We start from the raw sequence: 21,914 nt of genomic DNA, 5'->3' as shown, positions 1-21,914 counted from the left end.
GAAGACATCATGATCGACTTGTCGATCAGCCTGTCATTCGCAGTCAACCAGCTGACATTAACAAAGGTTAGTGACATTGAGAAGAACAACAGCTCAGTTCTTCCATTTTATTTCAGAAAAAAAACACAGTGGTGCATTGCACACAGCACACAGTACACAGATACTGCTGCATTCCCTTTGGCAAGTCGGTCACTATGCAAGCTGACCTCTATTCCGGCGTCTCTACAGTCCAGTACCTATTTTGCTTTTCTGCCCAACAAAAGCGAACGTGACATATAAATTATTTTTTTCCTTTTGTTCTCTCTAGTTATTCTCCTGGTCTGGAAATATTTTTGTTCTGTTGGCTAGAGCACATTTCAATTTTAATTCACAGTTTCGTAACATCTCCTATATTGAGCTATCTGAACCATGTGAGATCAGACTGTGGTTAGTTTGACCGAAAGTTCTAAGAGCTACAGAGAAGATGCTGCCCCTGACCACAGTTCTTGCATTTCTGTCCATTATGCTCTTCAAACACCTTTTCACAGACATTGCTGAAACAGTTATAGCTCCAAGAACTCTCTGCTAAAAGTACAAAACACTTTGTGGATGTAGCATGCTATTGTCTGTCTTATGGCAGACAATAAGCTTTGGCTTTTTAGGGCTTCACAAGACATTTTTGCACCCCACAGCCCCAGTAAAATATCAATGAAATAACTGTATTGACGTGCCAAGTGTGTCTCATGACACCCCAAATATCTCTCCTATGAACGGCACTCACCATTGTGGATAAAAAGGGGGTTGCATCTGCCTCTGACAATACTTAGCCTTGAATGTATTAGCATTCTCTCATAAAGGGAAGTGCCATGTAACCCATTAGAAAACTCATACTGACACCTATAAGGATTAGTAGTCTTGTGGAGGAGTATCTGTTTCCCCCCCCCATACTGTAGAATGTAGGTAAAAGAATTTAAGCTCATCTTCATGAAGTTCTTCATTATCTTCTGATAAGTGTGTTAAACATCGTGTTTTGCTTTCTCACACAGAACACAAAGCCTGTATGGGTATGTCCAGATGAGTGAGAACCGCACTCAGTCGTGTGGAGATCCTAAACTTCCCAACACTGGACTCTGATCACACTAAGCTTGAGTGGATAAGTCATTACTGGCAAACTGGGAACCAATGAAAGTAACAACGTATTCACTGAAGATTAGAGTTAATTGTTATGCTGGTCAACTGAAGGCTTTGGAATAATGTTTCAGTATTATAACATTATATTTCACATAATATACACTATATGGCCAAAAGTATGTGGATACCAGCTTCTCCAGCATCTCATTCTGAAACCAAGGGAATTAATATGAGGTTAGTCAGCCCATTGTTGCTATAATAGCCTCTACTCTGAGGGAAAGCTTTCATTAGGTGTTAGGACACTGCTGGTGGGGTATTGATGCTGGGTGATCTGGTCCCTTTCTGTGCCTTTGTGTGACCGACCACTAATGAACTTGCTCCCAAATGTTTTACCTTCACTTCATTTGCAGTTGACCAAGGTAGCTCTACTTGGTGGAAAGTCACTAACCTCTTCTATACAAGCACCCACTCTGCTGCTGATGTTTGTTGTGAGAGATTGTGTGACTGTGTGCTTAATTATACACCTATGGATTAATTAAGCAAATAATTTGAGTATCCACATACTTTTGGCCATACAGTGTATCTCACAGTATAATTATTAAATACAAATTTGCAAGACCATATTCAGATAAACGTCAAGTATGATGGAGTGGTATAGTTGAACAGCAAGAAGTCCATTCTATAGAGGTTGTAAAGCTTTTTCTGATAGAAGGGGCTGATGTTTCGAAAGAACTGGGCTGTCATGTCCTCTGTAGTTCTTGTCTTCTTGCCTTGAGTGGGGAAACGCACCTTGTCTCCTGTGCCAGCCTGCCTCAGCACATAATTTGAGTCCTGCTCCAGTGTCTCATACTTTCCCACCACATCGTAGTGAATGAGGCAGGGATGGCAGAGCGAGTGGATCTGCTCCCAGTGCTCATTGAAGGGTTCCTCTCGCTGGGTACGCGGGTCCACCAGGTAGTACACAAACTCCTCAAAGGAGACATCATCACCACGTTCCAGGGCTTCTGGCTGTGGGTTGGGTCGGTGCCGGCGAATGATTCTGGTACCGTAGCGTTTATGGAAGGCCTTGTTGTAACTGCGGGTGAACTTATTTCGATAGGCAGACACCAGGCGCTCAAAAGGCTCCCGCACAAAGATGAACTTAAGGTAGCTGCGTAGGCGTTTGTTGATCTCATGTATGGGGTATTCAGAAAGCGTCCGCAGATTGCTAGGGATGTGGGCCTCATTGGCAGGAATCTTCAGGGGATCAGTGTAGCGCCCCTCCCCGGTCAGCACCATCAGGACACGCTTCCAGTTGGTGCAGGCGACCTTGGGCACATAGCAATAGAGCAGCTTATGCTGGTCATCCACGATGAGGTGTTTGAGGTCCTCCGGGGTCAGCACACGCCGCTTCTTCGCGTGGGAGCGGCACACCTTTTGCAGCAGCTCTCGGCGCTCACGGTGAGTCTCCTGTTTCGCCAAAGACTTGGGCTACGGGGCACAAATGTGATCAGGGGTTTAGGAGGATCAGTTTTGAAGAACAGCAGCAAGACCAAGAGTGAAGCAGGTGGCAAAGCAAGTTGTAAACAGGAAGAAAGGCATGAGACAGGAGAAAAGAGTGAACAAAATTATCAAGACAAATGTAAAAGAGAAGGTCAGTAAAAAAAGGTACAGGAGGTTAGGGTGTCTGATAAACTCCTTTGAGATAATTTGCCAAGTTTCCTTTTGTAACCATTTCCTGCTTCAAGTGGATCATTTTAGCTTCTTACTCTGATATCAGATATTGAGTGTTTACTCTTTGTTGAATGACTCAGACGAAGCAGCTGATATACTGATCTCACATCTGATAGCAGAAGCTGCTACTGCCCTCTCTGTCACCAGCATAGACAGTTTGCACCACATTATTAAAGCAGTGAGCAAAATGGAGAAGTAACATTTTTAACAAGCAATAAGGAGTATTCAAAGAAACATAGGAGGTACTACAAAAATACTGGAAACCACTTTAATGGGATGAACATGTAAGAAAAGTGGAATGTGTTTTGTACCCTGTCATTTCTCTGAGCTCCACTGGGAAGAGCACAGAGCTGGACGGACGGACGGACAGACGGACTGACACTGACTGACTGTGTGCGTGTGTGCGTGCGTGCGTGCGTGTGTCTGTCTGTCGCGTGCAAGTGTATGCAAGCACCCTTTCATCTCTGGGACACAGGCTTTCGTGGTTTGAGTCCTGAGCCCTGCATCCACCCCCCTGGCTGACCTGCAGGTACTGCAGTTAAGACCAACCAGGATGATGGGCAGTGTGATAAATGTTATTAAGCACGAGTAAAGGACATGACTCACCTGCTCAGTTGTTTTTTTCACGCTCTGCAGCGGGCCTCTTCCAGACACCCCTTGCCTATTTATACTATACTCTGCAGCTGGAAACACACACGACAACAGATTAATGAAACACACTCTCCCAGTTTTTCCCATGAAAAATCTGTCACGTGTTTGCCTGAAGTTTTTTTTAGTTTTTGTTGTGCATTTATGCAGCAATTCACGGGAGCAGTTCAGATTGAGCACCTGTCCCCTTACTATGACGTAAGAGCTCTCAGATACTCGTATGCATCTGACCAGATGAGCCCTGACCGTCAACTAACGCACTCTTTTTTTCCCTTTTTCAATACCTCAGATCTTGTGTCACTAAAAAATAATATCCACTGATTTGTCGCCATTCAGACCTCTGTTCAGACAGGCCTTGAGCCACAGCTGTGTTAATACAATCTGCCCTGCCTTTGTCGTTCAGCAGCTTCTCACTGGGGTGAAATTCACAAGACACCCTTCCAGCATGGCCAAGACAACAGGAAACCCACAATGGTCAGCACTGCATGCATTGCATTAAGCTTTAACTAAACTGCATCACAGAATACTGTCACACTACATTACAACACTGCTGTCAGAAAAAAATAACAACCTTAGTTAAACATATAATTGTTAGTATGTCAATAGATAAAAGCACCTTAATTGAATATTTAACAAGTCAACAAAGCAACATAAATCTATTTAAGAAAGCAGGGTCACCCAGTTCCAGAAGCAATTGGGGGGTCAATGGCTTTACCAAAGGCCCCAACAACGAAATGACTCTGCTGACCCTGGGATTTGAGCCAACGACCCTCTGATCACAGGTACAGCCACACATACACCCACTCAGTATATCATCAGCTGCAATTTCAGTTTTTTTCCCATCCATCTCTAATCCGGTGTTGAGAGAACACAAGATGTTTTTTATCATGCAAAAGACAAGGTGTTGAATGAAAGCCTTAAAAAGATCACTGGAGTACATCGATATTACAGGGCATGCAGTATTGCATGCTAGCGTCACAATACCAAACTTTTTGTTTCGATAACGATACCAAATCATGAATTTCGATTTCAATTATTTTCAGTATTTTTCCTAATAAGGAGGAAAACTCACGAATGTTTTGAATGATATTCAGGTCATTTGCAGGCGGGTCAGTTAAACTTAAATTTGAGCATATTATTCAAAAAAAGCAGGTTGGGTATCACTTTGTCTTTATTAATATTAGTGGTTCAGGTCGTTCATAAAATGGACCCACGTAGCACTGTAAACTATGTACGAATATGTATATTATTGCTCTGGAGAGGGTTTTCAGTCGCTCTGATTTCTTTCATGGACATAAGGGATTGAACTAGTCAGCTATCACCTGTTAGTTTTTGAATTCCTGGCCGGTTTTCAGTGCCGCCTCCCTTTGTGAGACACTAAGACAGTGCTCGCACAGCGGTGCTGATGTGTTTAGGGGCTTCGCCTTTTTCGTACATTTTATAGGTAAAATATCTCGATATTTCATTTCGGACCCCTTTTTGTCAATGAGTTCAAGTGTTACTGAAGTCGCTGCCATCTCTTCTCTGAACCAAATGAAAAGTGCACTGCCCTCTTTGCCATCACTCTTGGATGTTTCCTGTAACGCCACACTCAGCACTAAAGTAATGCCACTGCCGTCAGCACATAGTACAGCGTTTACTACGGAGTCCCTAAAGGGACATAGGTGATTTATATATATATATATTTTTTAGCGTATCTGATGCGCACCAGATACTGTAAAAAAAAAATTAAAAATTATCACCTATGTCCCTTTAGGGGTTCCGTACCGTACAACCATACTGTATGCCATCTCTACCTGTCAGCTACGGTCGGTCACTCCAACCCCAGGTTACTCAGTCTCATAGTTATCATGCACATACAGTTAATCAGCCCATTGTCGCACATGGAAAGCTGACGTATGTATCCTGTTTTCTACACCGTTTTGCTCCATATGGTGAGCCTTTTTTATGCCATGGCTTCAATGCTACAGCTCTCAGCTCTTCCTGGGCAACTCCTGACTGGAGCTGATCAAGCGGACTTTGAGTTTGTTTCCCCTTACAGGCTAAACAGAACAGGGTTGGAGTACTTTAAGGAGTACCAGGCATTATGAGAATTATAATGTCACAGGAACTGTCACAGATTCCACTTTCCCATTTATACACAAATTCATTACTGGTTTTAATATTAGGGAAACATAAAAGTACTCAGTAAGTGACAAATTCATCCAATTTTGTGATAACAGGATTACTGTGTATTACAGAAATACATCATAGGTATTTGTACTATTACCATGCTGATGTTAAGTATTTCGGTAACACTTTACTTGAGGGGGCACAACTAACTTAGTTACTCAATTACTACTCAATAACAAATCATGAACAAATATAGTTTCTGCATGAAATTTATGAACCGTTATAATTGATTAATGATGAATGAATATGGGATCAGTACATAACTAACATTTAGTTTCTGGTTAATTAATAAATTACTACTAGATTATTTGTGCACCATGAAGTAAAGTGTTGCCGGTATTTCAAATGTAAAGAAAGTTTTATGAAAGGTAAATAAAATAATAATAAACTGAATTTTCAGTTATATTACTACACAGTCCTGCTTTGCTACATAACATATATATCAGAGGAAGTTACCCAAGCCGAAAAGAAATTGAGGAAGGGGTTTGTCAGTTTATCATGTAACTTGCCCAGGCCACAGTGACTTGAAATCCAACTGTTATATATCTCCTTTCCTTCCGAATTCAGCAGAGTGAGCTGGGATTGTGAGATAATCTGCTCTCTTTCAGTTACAGGTCAGTTTCTGCAAAAGACCCAAGCAAAGCCAGCCATTGCGTAATATCGGCTCACCCACAAGGGCAGATGTGACCTCAGTGGGTGGAGAGACAAAAATGAGCATTTCAAATAGACTTTTGCAAAGCAATTAAAAACTACAGAAAATATTCCCAATGACCCCAGTGGCAGACCAATGTCCTGAATGGTGATATATCACAAACTCAGAAAAAACGAACTGCAACATCAAACAGCTCATCAACGGAGGAATGAAAATAAGAACCAAAAGTGTTAAACAGCTACATTAGTAAGAATAATGTTTAGGGAACCATATTCCTATATTATTTTGACTTGGATTTCATGATATCTTTACGTTTTTGGGGAACACCCATGACAGGATGCTGGTCTATCTCCGGGCACACACACACAGATTAGTTATCTATATCTTTGTGGGGACTCCCCATTCATTTCTATGGGCACAGAGCTAATCTCCACCAAGACTGATGTATTGTTCAATTTAGTTTTTCTTAAACATAAGGATCCCAAATTTACAGTAGCACCTTTGAAGCTGTGTGTAACTCAGTGTGTTAAGTCTTTGTGCCCAGATCCAGGTTGTGGGTTCGATTCCTGAGGCTGGTACTGTAATCATAGTACTATTGAACCCTTGCACAGGGCCTTTAACCCCAATAACCCCAAAAATGCAGGCTGATCCTGATATATATGCATGTAGGAGTAATATGTCATATGCGAAAATGACCCAATATCTCCACATTGATGAATACAGCACCTTTATTTTTTCTGTTGGATGATATGTCTAAACTTCCAGTTCCCTTAGGGGGTTCATTTAAATACCTGTGAATGAGATGGCATGTTTGCTTTTGTTAATAATAATAATAATAATAATAATAATTATAATTATTATTATTATTATTATTATTATTATTATTATTATTATTATTATTACTACTACTACTACTACTACTACTACTACTACTACAGAGCAAACCCCCAATAAAAATTAGTTTAAAAATTCAAGTTATTACTAGGACAATATTTTTTAAGTTAAAGTTAGAGAGAAAATAAAACTTCAACTGTCCCAGCTAATCGATATCTACCATATATATACCAGAGGTGTTCAAGCTGTGTGCCCCACCCCAACCCACCCCCATGGGGCATAAAGGAATTATGTGGGGGGGAGAGGAAAAAAAGAGACAGAACCGTGTGGGAGGTTTGAGCTGGGGGCAAATCTATTTTGAAACTGTAAACTTCAGAAATATTAAAAATAACGTGCATGCATTATATGCCTGTTTATGACTCCACCAAATTAAAATAATTAAAATTTAGAACATATGACATGCAACACGTATTGATTTCATTTAAATGGTTGTAATTAGTAATGTAATGAAATTTACAGCACGAAAAGTTGCCCAGTTAATACTTACATATTTGGAGGAACCAGAGAAATTTCTAGCTATTAGTGTTAAATATAATGGCAAAGTAACACATAAAACATAAAATGACAATGGATATCTGGAAAATCATTTGATTGTTTGTTTTTTTGTGTGTGTGTGTGTGTGTGTGTGTGTGTGTGTCAGATATACATTACACTGAGAACCACTACGATGCAACGCTACTTCAGTTTTGGGGCAAATCGGTCTCAAAATTTAATCACTTCCAGTTCGTCATTCGTATAATGTGCGATGTTTTGAGTCACTGTTTTCACAAGACGAAGTGTCTTCTACAGCTGCCGTTTCCTGCCTTTGGAAAATGAGTTTGAAGTTTTTTGAAGTGCTTGCAATATGGGTTCATGTGAAATCAGCACTGCATAACAGTTCTAATTAGGCCTAATCACTTGTTTTCTAATCTGCATTCTTCCTTTTGCTCAAGACCAGCATTCTTGATTGAATGTCCAGGTCAGGTCAGGTTGAGGAGCATGCATTGGTACAGCACATTACTGCGCCCACCTCATGATGAACCCCCCCAAAATGCTAATATGTAGATCTCACAATAATCAATAAATAAGACAACTCTGGGAATCGATCTCCAGCTGAGTAACAAAGGTACAGTTCCTTCTCCACACCTTAACTCAAACTTCCTCAGTATGTCTGACATGGTAAAGGACTGAGAATCATTGAGTCATGCTTGAACAAGAGCAGCTCAAAGCAGAAAGGACTTCAAATTGTGTGTACGGTAACTTGACGACCTTTGCTTCCAAGTGGGTTATATATTTTCTCTTTTTTCCCCCTTTCTCACTAGGTCTCTGTCAGAGGCAGGCCTTCTCAAAGCCTCATTCTCCCAAAGGCCATTTTTAGTACCTTTCTTTAATGAGTTCCAGAGGCCGAGGAAAATGCCTCAGATTCGCGTGATCACCAGAATCTGTTCATAAGATCTGCAGGATCTGCATAGACTGAATAGGCAACAGTGGCATTTTCTACAATTTTTAAGAATTTGACCAAGCCAGGAAAGGCAAGATTCAAATGCTATCTAGGACACAAGGATAACAAGCGCTAATAACAAACAAGCGCTAATAACATAATACTCCTCTTGAAATACAGCCTTCTGTGTTTTCAATTGGCATTTACGTTCTAAACATGAGTGAATTTCTTTTAGGTTTGCTTGCCTGCCACACTATCTCCTTCTGTCCCACTTCCATGCTTTTTAAGGACTCCTCTTTTTCACCCCCCCCCCCCAATGCTTGCTTCCCCCACCTCCTGGTACAGCCCAGTGCATTCCTATTGGGAGGAGTACACTGGCTCACTGCGCCTCTTGAATAGAAGAGGGCTGCATCTAAAGAGACCAGGAAAGCAGTGGAGAGGAAGGGAGGGACCCTAGCAGGCAGAAGGAGTAAAGCTGGCCGGCTTCCTGTGTTACCCTTTGTGACTTATTCTGAGCTGCTGAAATGCTGCATGGCTGTGCTACTGAACACAGACCTTCTACCACCCCCCTTCAGAGTGAATGAATTATAACCCAAAAAGTATTTGTTGTATTAAATTCACGTCTGTTGTACTTGATCTGTATCTATGATGGCTGTTCTTACAGGTATGGTTTGTGTTAATAGATGACGCAAGCATAGCAAAGATGCACATCGTCTAGGATGAAACGATTACTTGAATAATTCGGTTCATAAAAAATTCTCTGCCTCAATTATTCCCTTTATGATCCTCTGAACTATTATTGCAGGAGTGCACGGACAATATAACTGGGGAACCAAGAAAGAAGCGTGTTGTGTAGAGGAATGAAGGAAAATTAAAATGGGAAGAGTGAAAGGAAGACAGGAGTCATAGAAACAGCAGAAACTGGGGCCACATAACATATCACTTCTGTATTTTCATCATGATGTGCCCAGGCACAATGATCAAATCGCATTGGTCAACACTGCTTTGTGTCCATTTATGCAACTCAAGACAACATTAACAATTTATTTGATACACTATTGGTAGATAACAACAAGTTCTATTTGACTATAATTTGTTTTGGGGAAATTTCATCTTGATTTTTGTTCTATCACAATATTGCTCACAGAAATTTCACATATCGCAGCTCTAGCAGAAACTATCAAAAGTTTGGGAGCATTTCAAATTTGAGAAAAGAAAATATTGTATAATGCAAACATTGTAAAACCGCATTATGCTAGTTCTCAAGCTGAAATGCTCCCAAACTTTTGAATGTATCTGCCATATTCTACCACTCATCTCTTCCTTTCACTCCATTCAAGTGTTTTATCAAGTTATTAACCTCGATTTTAAAGGCGGCTGGGAGAAGCTGGTACCATTAATTATATCCACCACAGAAAACTGTGTTGTTACAATGCTGTTGTAAACTGCCTAGTTTAATGAAATTAAAATTAACTCATAACATTGAAAGGTGACAAACTGCTCATTCGGCAAAATTTCTTTTTATTCATTAACATAGGTTTGGCAGTAATATAAATATCTTAAAATATTGCCAACACATCAAGACTGTATGACCATATTTTTAAATATATTTTGACAATGTCATTTTTGTACATTCTGGACTGTCGTGTGGACAACAGCGATGCACATAAAATATTACAAATTTTTATTACACGTTTTAATACTACTTTCTAAAAAAAGTTATAGGCTTTAACTGCCTGATTTTAACCCGACCACAGCCAATTTTCTCTATTGGAAGTAAATGTAATAAAATGTAATCTGTTTTTCAGTAAACTGCAGTCTCTTACAGGCAACTTTATGAAGATATTGCTCAACCATGGTCAGCCCTGGCAGCACTTTCAAGATGCTTGTCATCTGCCATCTATGTTGACTTTTTATATTTTGAACTTGTAAGTAGATGTTTACCTTAACAGTAAGTACAGATGCAACAGTGCGGTTAATGCACCGAACAAAAATTTCTTTGTTGATACAATTTCAAGAAGAATTAAAGGTTAAGTTTGTGTCTTTGTGACAAGAAAACATCTATTTCTTTATTCAAAGAGATGCTTGGAATAAACTTTCATTTTTTCCCCTCACAATACAAAATACAAACTAACTTATTTTATGCATTTACTCGATCATAAATATAACCAATAGAATGCTTGATTATAAAAGATAAACCTAGAGTTCAGCCATAATGGCATCATTTTAAAGAATGAGTTATACTTGCAGTTTTCTACATATATTTCCACAGAGATGCTCCGAACACAGGCACATATGCGATTCTTCAAAAATAAAAATGGGGTAGATCTTGGTTTTATTTTGTTTCAGGAACTACTGTCATCTCCTGTCCTTATACATATACCATGAAGTGTAATCCTTTTCTTATTTGCTTAAATCATTTGTTAATTTGGGCTATGACAGCATTGGTAATTTAAAGTTCTCACCTAGTTTTCGTCATTCAGACCTTTCTCACACCTACCTCTGAGCAGGCAGCAGCCGTCAAATTCAAAACGCATGTGTACACTAATATGTTACCCATCCACAGGGTTCATCTCCTTTCATTCACATTTGCTAGCAGTTCCCAGCTGCCGCTGTCAGGGTTTGATGATTTAATGGTCTCCACCCTGGGCCAGGTTCAGCACTAATTTTGACTTGCTTTTTACATAAAAGTCATGAATCTCTGTGGTGGGATGTCCCAGTGCGGGAATGTGCAGAGTCTGATCCTCCGGCTTGCACCCGAGTTTCAGTGTCTGGAGCTCTGTGCCCGCGACTGTCAGCATTAGCGCATGTTGCTCAGTTTGTCTCTCCACTTGTGCTGGTGCGCCCTGGCATTCAGCCTGCATGCTAATGGATGCAGACCCTTCAGCTTTCCCAACCAGAACCTTCGTTTGGTTCCTAATGCTAAGTGCAATTCCAACTGAATGCAGTGCACTGAGGTGCACATGACTGCACAACCTCCAGTCTGGCTGTCTGCTGGGGAGGCTCAGCCAGGGAACGGTCTACTGTGGTGCTTGCAGAGCTATAACCATCCGGCCTGAATGAGTCAGAGCGCGTAGGCACAAGCTCAATGAATTCCAACAAGTAAAAGCTGCTTTCCAGATGAGGTCCAAGCCAGCTGCACCCAGGTAGAATGAACTACACCCTGGTATCCCCCATGTTAGCCAGGCTTGATTCCAAGGAAATGTAAATTAAAAGTAAAAATAAGGAAAGGATCAAGATGCAGAAGTTTATTCTGTTAATTACATATTAAATTACTTATTTTCCTTTCCCTCTTCCATTCAGCAAGGGTGAATTTTATTAATGGATGGTATGCACAGGATTTGTTGCTGAAAAGTCATTCCTCTATCTTGAAGGGACATATTAAGTAGAGTTAAACTGAACTGAATTAACCTTGCTTATTAATGTGGTTTTGATAGCCATGCACTGAACACTGCTAATGGTCATGGAATCATTCTCTGTTTCACAAGCACACAGACACATGAGTCCACAAGCACACACACGTTACAAAGGCACCCCTACCAGTGAAAAGTGTGCACAAGTATGGACACGTACATCCTCGTACACTTAATCGTTATGGGGCACATTTGACAGACAAGAGCCTGAATTCCCAGCAGTCATGGAGCTCCGTCTCAGTCTGGCTACAGAAGAACAACTGTAGAAGAATCCCATAAATATGTATAACATCTAGAACGAATCTCCAGACATAACTTTAGTAAAGCATGACATTTAATTGGATGACCTGCACATACAATGGGCACAACAGTTGCCAAGCTATGGTAGCCTTGAGGGATGTCACTCTGAGAAAGCAGGAGCCAAATGGCCTCATGGTGCAGTGGCTGGCCACTGCACTAACATTCCAGATGAACGCAGAGTGCTTCTAGTGGTGTTCATAATGCACAATATGACTACAAACAAGTACAATCTTATTTGAGTTTGCCTCCCTCTAAATATCAGTTTAATGCCAAAGTCAGTCAATCGACTTTCGTATGACAACATGGTCATTATTAGGGACATATTATCAACAGTAAGTATAAAAGACTATATAACCTAAAGTATCAAAAACTAAGGCACACTCTAAAGGAAGGATGGATTCAATCGATCCCCAACTATGAGTGACTCATGTATTATTAAGAAATCCCCAAGAAAACCCCCTAATTGTCAGCTGTGTGAGTTTTTGTTGTTACATCTACAAAGCTTCCGATCACTTAGGAACATGTGAATGTAAACGAAAGAGACAGCATACGTAGAATGAAGAGATCTCATCTAATTCAAGCCAAGCACAGCACTACAGCATGAGGCTGGGACAGGAAGCTGAAAGGTGACGCAGACAAAGGAAAAAAGCCCACAAATGCATCACCAAAATAGCACTCAACAGCATTTTTGGAGGTGCCTTCTGGGAAAGCTCACAAAGCAAAGGAAACAAATGCCCAAGGGGTGCAGTAAAGAGGTTTCATGAAAACATGCAGTTCTTGGGAACCCAGGGGTTATAGCTCTGAGGGATCGCTGAAAATGCAAGTGAATTTGGGTATCATCGTGATTTAGATGACAGAAACTTGCAGACTTTACTTAATTGTGTATCATCATTCAGGAAACAAATTACACCTGACATTTAAATATCTTCTAATGGAAGATTACCTTCTATCTGGTACAGCAGATGAAATATTTTCTAGACTTTTGCCTGCAAATGCTTGGAGGCCAGACAGTGTGTAATTTGTCCGCAGAGCCAAGGAGCAGATGGTAGCGAAAACTGTGGGGACTGACCCCCCCATGCCACCACACCACACCCCAGCCTGCCCACCCCCTTCTTCAACATGGGCCTTGGAACGGCAGAGTACAAAGGTTTATTTACACACACAGGTGCCAGTCCAACACAGAGGAGAGAGAAGGGAACACATTGGCTGTAAGACTGCCGGGGGCCGTGGAGCAAGAGAGAGGGAGGGCATGAGTAACAGGAAGATTTTAAGTGGAAGGACAAAACAAATTTCATGCCTGGCACTGTTGCTTAATTTCTCAGACAAATCCTTTTGTTTTGCTAATAAAAGTTATTAGCATTAAAAAATTAAACAATCTGGATGGGAGATATATGTCCAGCCGTCACCAATGACAGTTGTTCTGGAACAACTGCCAAATCATGCCATTATAAATGGCCTGACCTGTATCTAATCACTTCCTTATGTCCACCTGGGTGGATATTTCAGCTGCCAAGTGTGCAACAAGGGATCCTTAGAGTAAAGTAAAAGGAAAATTTATTCATTTTCCCCCGTTAGGGCATAAGAAAGCAACAATTTGCACCAGGAATAATTGGGGTAAGACTGACACCACCCAAGCACAAAATCTACAGCGCAAAGTCATCATACATGCGACACTGCAGGGCACCACATGTCTCTGGCATTGCTGTGGTTGTCATTGTTTGAGGATTTCATCCATTTCCAGATGTCTGAGTCTGAAATCCACCAAAGGAAAGTTTCCAGGCAACTGAACCAGTCTAAATGAAAAAATAAATAAATAACAGCTAAATAAGCTAATTTTACAAAGGAGCAGACAGCTAGAGAAACTGAAGAGTTTTGAAGCAGAGGTGGTGGACTGAACTGAGCACTATGTGCTCTCGGAGAAGTGATGTTACCATTGTGAGGAACCATAATTCAATAACCAATAATCATGTGTGACTGTACAGTCATAGTCAAAAGGTCAGTTTCTCTTGCTCCATCCCCCACACCCCCGTCCCCAGACTGAAGTATTGCACAACACTTTCACTACTAATACCTCATTCCTGGTCTTGCTCAGGACATTTTGACCAGGGCAGGCGTTATCTGTGTATAGTGTGGAGAGCACGTGTGTGAGTGTAATTTTATGAGGATGTTACTAGATACACCAAATACAATCCATCTGCCTTTTTCTTTGTATTTTCTTACCACTTCTTTGTTTGGTACATACTGTATACGGGCAGGAGGAATAAACAGCTGAAAAGCACAAGACTGGCTATTAAAAACACCATTGTGTCGGAATTGATCACCCCCCATTCATCATATCTTTGGGGGAGGATCTAGATTATGAGCCAGGTGAGGAGAAATTTGAAAGGTTCTCTCCCTTATTTATACATATGGGATAAATCTTACACAGACAATCAATCCACAGTTGTTTCTAATGTCAACATAGACAGTTTAACACTTGTGAAGCCTGGCTAACAGGGGTGTAAAGAAGTTTCTACTTCCGGGTCACGCACTCATGTACACATGCTGCAGGGAAATGCAGCGCTGGCAGGCAATTTTCCAAAAGGTAATATGGCGGGGGATGGCTCCTTAATTTGCAGTGCTACCTGATGATCTTTGGACTACAACACTTTGGGAAACTCGCCCTTGTCTTATAGTGCAGAACTCTCTCTCTCTAATGGTTAAAATAATACTTGTGCTATGATGCTTTTGGGAAATGCCTCTGTTTAGGCATTGCTACCGTAGCAATGCTCAAGACCCTGAGGTAGCTAACTAGCTAGCTAAGCAAAAAGCAATGTTGATCTTAGAGTTGCATGGCACTTTGATCAAAATGCCGGCACTGGCCTATGTTTTTCTGAACAGTTCGGTGGTTGACAACAGAACAATAAATATTAATACTTTTTTGACTGAAATTTAAAAAAAAAGATTGGAATGTGGGTTATCAAAATAATCAGATAAATCTATTAATGAAATCGAATCAAGATAGAAATGCATTGAATATGATGCATCAAATGGTTCCCTCGATAATCGTAATCAAATCAAATCACCATTAGCCAACAATTTACCTACGTACTGGGTTATATGTTAATACAGGCCTTTTAAGTTGAATAATGAACATGTAACAGTATCAAATAACTGATAAAATACAAGGAGTGCTATCAAGTATGAAAACTAACAAAACCAAAAAAAAATTCACAAATCGGCAGTCTTGGTCAGTGGTGTCTTAATGGTTAGGGAAGCGCACTTGTAATTGAGAGATTGCTGGTTCAAATCCCCGACCAGCAAGGCACCACTGAGGTACCCTGAGCAAGGTACCACCCCCGAGTGCCGAGTTAGCTGCCCTCTGCTTCCTTTTACAGAACAAAGCCAACCAACAAGACAGTAAATTGTTCATTCTACATTTTAAGTTCATGGAACAGAGATCTTGGGTGTTTCTCAATATACATGCTTGACCATACTCGCAGAGCGGCTACACGGGAACACATCATCCTCCATTGCCGAAGCCCAATAATGGAAGCAGAGAGGACAGTAAAAATCCCGGCATGTTGTTCTTGCCCCACCCCTTGACACATCAAGGACACATTGGTTGCATCCTTGCCAAACAAGACCAGTCCTATGATTCATTGCATCAGCAGTTCATTCTTGGGAGGCAAACTAGTAAGACCGGTTCTGCCAAGACTACAAGTACGATCTTTGCATTTTTGATTAAGCAAAACAAAGTAAGAGAATAATGTGCGACAAGACACACTCAAGTCTACAGATTTTCAGAATTTGATATAAATGCACTAAATGTGCCAGTAGATCACATTTCATCAAGGTAGGAACAAACAGATCATGCAAGTCTTGAGAGTCATTTTGACTCATCCAACAGGAGTCAATACCAAATGAAGCAAGTGCTGTTGAAGCGATAGATAGTGTTTTCCCAAAATATACAGATTTAAAAAGAAAATGCAACCTGTAGTACTTCATCAAAGACAAAGAAAAGGCAATCCCTGTTCATATCTGCGATCACCCTTCACAGAGATGATCACTAAGGATTAATCAAGCATTTCCCCATCCACTTCACACATCCATCCATCTTCTGTAACTGCTTGTCGTATTCAAGGTTGCTGGAGTCTGGAGCCAACCCCAGAGGCTACGGGGGCAAGGCAGGGAGTAACTCAGAATGGGCCACCAACCCATCATAGGGCACACTCATGCACTATTCACACGTATGGGCAATTTGGTAACTATAATTCACCTTAGCATGTTCTTGGACTGGGAAGGACATGAAAACTGCACACAAATGGAGCCATGACAGAGACTAGAATCTTGATCTCAGAGGTGTGACACAACACTGAAAACCAGTGCACCACCATGCCACCCCGCTAACATGCTATACACATAATGACAGGCTGTGGATCACAGAGATCGATCATAATGGGGCAAGCATTTAATAAAATCTGATTGCTCGATGGAAAGGGTGTGCGCATCGACAAGGATAAAATGAGTACAAATCTTCAATTTGGCCTCATTTTCATGTATTCTACAGGGTAGAAATAGACTAGGGGTATGGAAGTCTGAAATTCAAGACATTAATACATCACGTCATTAATGGACGGGATTATCAATTTAATATCTATTTATTATTTAAAAATCGCTTACATTTGGCTTGATAGTATAACCGACATGTTTTATTAGGTTATTAATGTATATTAAGCTCCATAGCGATATGTTTCGTTGATTATAACTGTACTTAACTGGATATTTTTTTCACATACTCGTTTTATTTTAAACTTTTAAACAAATATTTACCGAAATAGTAACATGTTTTATTGATTGTAACAGTAAATTTAGTTCCATAGAGATATTTTATGAGGTATTACCTTATGCTTAGCTTGTTCACAACAGTACGTTTGCTTAACAGACATGATATTAATAATTATTACCGTGATGAATCGATATTATTAGGGATTTCGCTGTATACCTGTATGCATTTAATTGCAAACATAATTATATAACAAATTTTCAGGCACAAACTGAAACAGTAACTATACATACTATAATGCTGAACAGTTATATGCGGGAAATTGTTGTGTTATAAAGTTATAACTGTTAGTAAGAAGAGTAGGCACCATTAATGCGAACGATACTATATAATATGCTGCCTATTGAAGAGCGATTTTAATTTTACATGCAACGATATCAAAGCATGGATACTGCGGCTAGATCAATCAAGCTAAAATACATTTAACTACATTAGGGTATATATTCTAACTGTATACAACTGGTGAAAAAGCATCAATGATATATAGGCCAATATAAATAAAAATATTATGCGATGCACACACACATACACACACATTATATTTTATACAATATACAATATATAGGCTATTACTTTTTTCCAGGGTTCTCAACTTTTAAAAGCGGGCTTGTATGAGATTCACGCCAGGTGGGTGAGGGTTGGCAACCCTGTATATTACGATTTAACATCTCATTAGTACTAGACTGCTTCATGGTCATTTGGTAGTATGCGTTAATTAATGACTTTACCATTCATCTAAATTACCGTTGAGCAACTTCCACTCGGAACTGACAGTCAGCTAGACCAACATTTGAAACACAGCCGTTTTATTCTTTCACCACTTTGTTACAATATTTAATTACTAGGCCTATATATAATGGCATAAATAAGCTTAGAAGTTCGTAGAGCAAAGCACACTGCAGCGAAATACGCTGGTTAGAATAACATGAACAACACAGAATGACACTTTATTATATGTCATCCAGCAGCAGAACTTAGTCCACAGTCGAAAGAGTGTACATTTACCTGGTGCCAAGCCTTGAAAGTAGAATATAACGATGAAGATGGATCCGATGGAGGTGGCCAGAAACATCCGCACGCGACCTCTTTTCGTTTTTCTCATCATGACTGTCCGGGGAAGCTCGCGCTGGACTCGCGGCGAACTGTCAGCAAGTCATAAATCCGCCAAAGCTTATGCACTTGCGACTCCGTTTAGTTTCATTTTCTACATCTGTAAACTAGAAAAAACAATAAGTACAACAAATATCTGTACGATGTATTGTTCGTTAACTTCTTCTAGTGACTACTTGTTCAGCTGTTCAGCTCTTGTTTCTCAAAAAACTTTGTCTTCCGCTCCCAGCATCCACATGAGCGGCGTATTTCGGAAAACATCTCGCCACCATTCTTTTCTTCTTTGGTCTATACTGCTTTTATGTCACAGGAGGTTTGCTGACCTTTGCTGAACTCCAAAAACAGAGGGCGATGTGCTCCTTCCTGCCTTATCGTTGCGTAAACCATGACGTCTATCAATCACTCAGAAAGGAGCGTGTTATGATTTCGGCTCATCGGAACAGTGCTGTTCATTGGCAGCTGGCGAAGATTAAATCGGATTTTACTTTATTCTCTTTTACAATTGGAAGTTGCATTCTTAAGGAAGACGTCACTGGGACGGGGTAGATGGAGTTTTTAAGGGCAAACTATGTATTTAATGAGAGGACAACTTTTTCAACGATTTAAATTTCTTTCGCCCATTTAGACTGCTGAACATTTTATATTTTGCTGGGATAATTTGAGCTAAGTGGCAATAGCACGGAACATTACGATATAATATTTGAACAGCAATTTCACGTCTGCATCTCGTTTCTCAGTTTATTAAATACACTGCGCTTGTACAACATTTAGGTGTATTGGACAATCATTTAAGGTCTGAACAATCTAAACAAAATGACAGACAAAATATGCTTTTAAAAATGTTTACAAATAATCAGAGAAAAGCACGCGCCATTATTCACTAAAGGCAAGGATTCGATTCAAACCAGTCAGCTCACTAAAATGAAAACGAAAACAGTTCAAAATTCTACACGCACCAATAGACCCCTCTAGTGGGTGAATAAATAGTACCTAATTTGCCTTCAGAAGGGTAGATCAACCGTACCTACAATGTCTTTCTGCACAATGGTGTAGTACAGTCATGTTGGAACATAAAGCCTTCCCCAAACTGACCCCACAAAGTTGGAAGCATAGAATTGTCCAAAAAGTCTTGGTATGTATGATACAGCGAAAAGCCTGCATCATGTTTGTTTAGTGTGTGGGAAGGGTGAGTCCTCCTGTCGCACATGTGCTGCAGTGAAGGGAGATCTGTCCCTGTGATTTTCTGGGTTAATCCGACCACATGCTGAAGTGACTCTCTGTCCTCACCAGTGCAGTTGCCGAACAACCCTGCTCTGCAGCAGGTTAATATGCTCTCCACAGTGCACTTGTAGAAGCTGTTGAGGATTACTGGTGATATGCCAAACCTGCAGGCAGACTGTGCAGATGAAGTGCACCAATTTTCCTCACTGGATCCCACAGATAGTTGACCAGGCTTTGCTGCCTGGCATGTATTTATTCTTGTGGGCAGGGCCTCTCATGTAAAACCTCAGCCTTCAAAGCCTTGGAGGCCAGCTGGGACAGTGCGTGGCATGTCACCAGTGCCACCCTGGTTAGATAGAGGCCCGGGATTTGGGTCCAGTCTAGGAATGGCCACCGTTGTCTTTTAGCCATCTGCTGAAACACTGTGAGACTGGCTTCAAGGACATCCTCAGCAGTGGGCTTGGTCAGGAGCTGGTAGGCTGCAGGCTGCCTCTTCACTCCATGGGCTGAGATGGATTGGTTGAGTCAGGAGGTCACTCTTAGTCTGGAAGTCATGATTACCGTTGGCATGATTCTGACTGACACCTAGTGGTGTGTGGCGAGTTTGCAACTGGCCATTGCGTCACAACTGCTTGAAGAAGCTATGGTGGAAGCTCTTCAGCAAGGTCCTTGCCTAGTCCAGGTCCAGCATAGAGCACCACTCATCTTACCCGTTGATCAAGGCATCTCTAAGGGAGAGGATAGAGTCAGAGTGACGTGTGTGGACTGTTTTACCAGTGCAGGACTGATCCCAGGCAGCATAGGACACAGGGCTATCCCCACAGCAATGGGCAATGTTAAGATGCCAGCCAGGGCAGCAGGAAGAAACTTGCACCACACTAAGAGAACGTCTGTCAAACTCCATGCACTCAGAACTCAGACAACCAGCCCTGGAGATGTGAGGTAGCAATTCTATTCATTGTATCACTGTATGCCTTCATCAACATGTAATATTGCATTTAAAGTCTGGTAGACAAGAATGTGACCAATCCTCATACCTCATGGTCTTACTGATGCTGTTGTTTTGTTGCTGTAGGTATGGTGGCCCAGAAGGACAAATGTGCTACAAAAGCAGGCCATGCTGAAAACGCATAACACTGTGCACAAAAGCAAAGCACGCTGCAAAAACCTGCCCTACTGCAAGTCAAGGCAAGTTTATTTATGTAGCACATTTTAGATGCAAGGCAGTTCAAAGTGGTTTACAAATAAACAAAGGAATGGGAAACATTAAGTGCAGGTGCGAGGTTCACTGCTAGGACAGTTCATATCAGGCTCCTAGAAGCAGGACTTAAGTCCCATAAAATAAGGAAGAAGCCCGTCATTAATGAGAAACAGGGAAGAGCCAGGGTAGAGTTAGCAAAAAAAATGTATATTTTACACAGGCATGTACCTATAAACTGAGAAATAAGTGAAACTGAAACTTTTCTGTGGTCTCTGTTTTTTCCAGAGCTGTATGAAGAAGGTATTATTCTGCGGATCTTCATGAATATGTCAAAAACCACTGACATCCTTTGCTTTTTCTGTTTTTTAAGATCTATGCAATGTTAATGCATGCTAGTTGAAACAAAAAAAATATCCCTTTGGTGAACAATGAAACTACCGAGAACAATACTGCCATGTGCTTTTGGACAACAAAGCAAAAAAACCAAAGAAAGAAACATTTTATTGTTGGCCCTGTTGTTTCCATTTCTTTCACACCAGACAGGCCTTCTGTTCTGTGGAAGACATGCTTTCATTGGGGAATGTAGATCCAGATTTTCCTTGCATTGAGTGAAAGGACCACAATACCACAGGCCTGGAGACAGGCAAAGCTAACCAGGCTTTTCACAGGGGAGATGGCCACCTGCACATGAAGCGATTCAATTCAATTCAGTTCAATTCAATTCAATTTTATTTGTATAGCACGTTCTCACAACAGTGCATTTGTCTCAAAGCACTTTACAGCATCCCCGCCCAAAGCCCCCAGTGAGCAAGCCAGAGGTGAAAGTGGCAAGGATAAACTCCCTAGAAGGAAGAAACCTTAGGAGGAGCTAGACCGAGACGGGGAGCCCATGATCCTGGGGCTGGCAGGGAAAATCAAAGTCCCAATTCACATTTTCCCAGTCTTAACATTTGAGACACAAAGTGAGGGGCAGGGAGGTGATGACAGGCAAGTGCTGGAGCTGCTTCAGATGACAGGGAGAACAGTAGTACAGCAGCAGGGCATACAAGGAAGACATCACAGACATAAGGGCGAGCAGGCCAGAAGGGCGTCACAGGCAGAAGGGCGTCACAGGCAGAAGGGCGAGCAGGCCGGAAGGGCGTCACAGGAAGAAGGGCGAGCAGGCCGGAAGGGCTTCACAGGAAGAAGGGCAAGCAGGCCAGAAGGGCGACACAGGAAGAAGGGCGAGCAGGCTA

At 41.1% G+C, this 21,914-nt stretch overlaps 1 protein-coding gene across 2 annotated transcripts; it reads right to left on the bottom strand.

Annotated features, from left to right (window-relative positions):
• Positions 1 to 93: 93 nt before the first annotated feature.
• LOC111840382 (carbohydrate sulfotransferase 11-like) lies at positions 94 to 18,708 on the bottom strand. Of its 2 annotated transcripts, XM_023805139.2 has the most exons (4): positions 18,581 to 18,701; positions 18,153 to 18,364; positions 3,430 to 3,506; positions 94 to 2,580 (listed from the first exon to the last, which is right to left on the bottom strand). In XM_023805139.2, the coding sequence occupies exons 2-4, from the start codon at positions 18,250 to 18,252 to the stop codon at positions 1,735 to 1,737; spliced, it is 1,023 nt and encodes a 340-aa protein (XP_023660907.1). In that variant the 5' UTR covers positions 18,253 to 18,364; positions 18,581 to 18,701; the 3' UTR covers positions 94 to 1,734. The 2 variants fall into 2 exon arrangements, with proteins under 2 accessions (XP_023660907.1, XP_023660906.1); XM_023805138.2 differs by having other exon boundaries at positions 18,153 to 18,708.
• Positions 18,709 to 21,914: the final 3,206 nt, after the last annotated feature.

This window comes from Paramormyrops kingsleyae, chromosome 6 (assembly GCF_048594095.1).
Source record: "Paramormyrops kingsleyae isolate MSU_618 chromosome 6, PKINGS_0.4, whole genome shotgun sequence".
In the NCBI taxonomy this organism is placed as follows: domain Eukaryota; kingdom Metazoa; phylum Chordata; class Actinopteri; order Osteoglossiformes; family Mormyridae; genus Paramormyrops; species Paramormyrops kingsleyae.
This window is presented reverse-complemented; position numbering and strand designations above follow the sequence as displayed.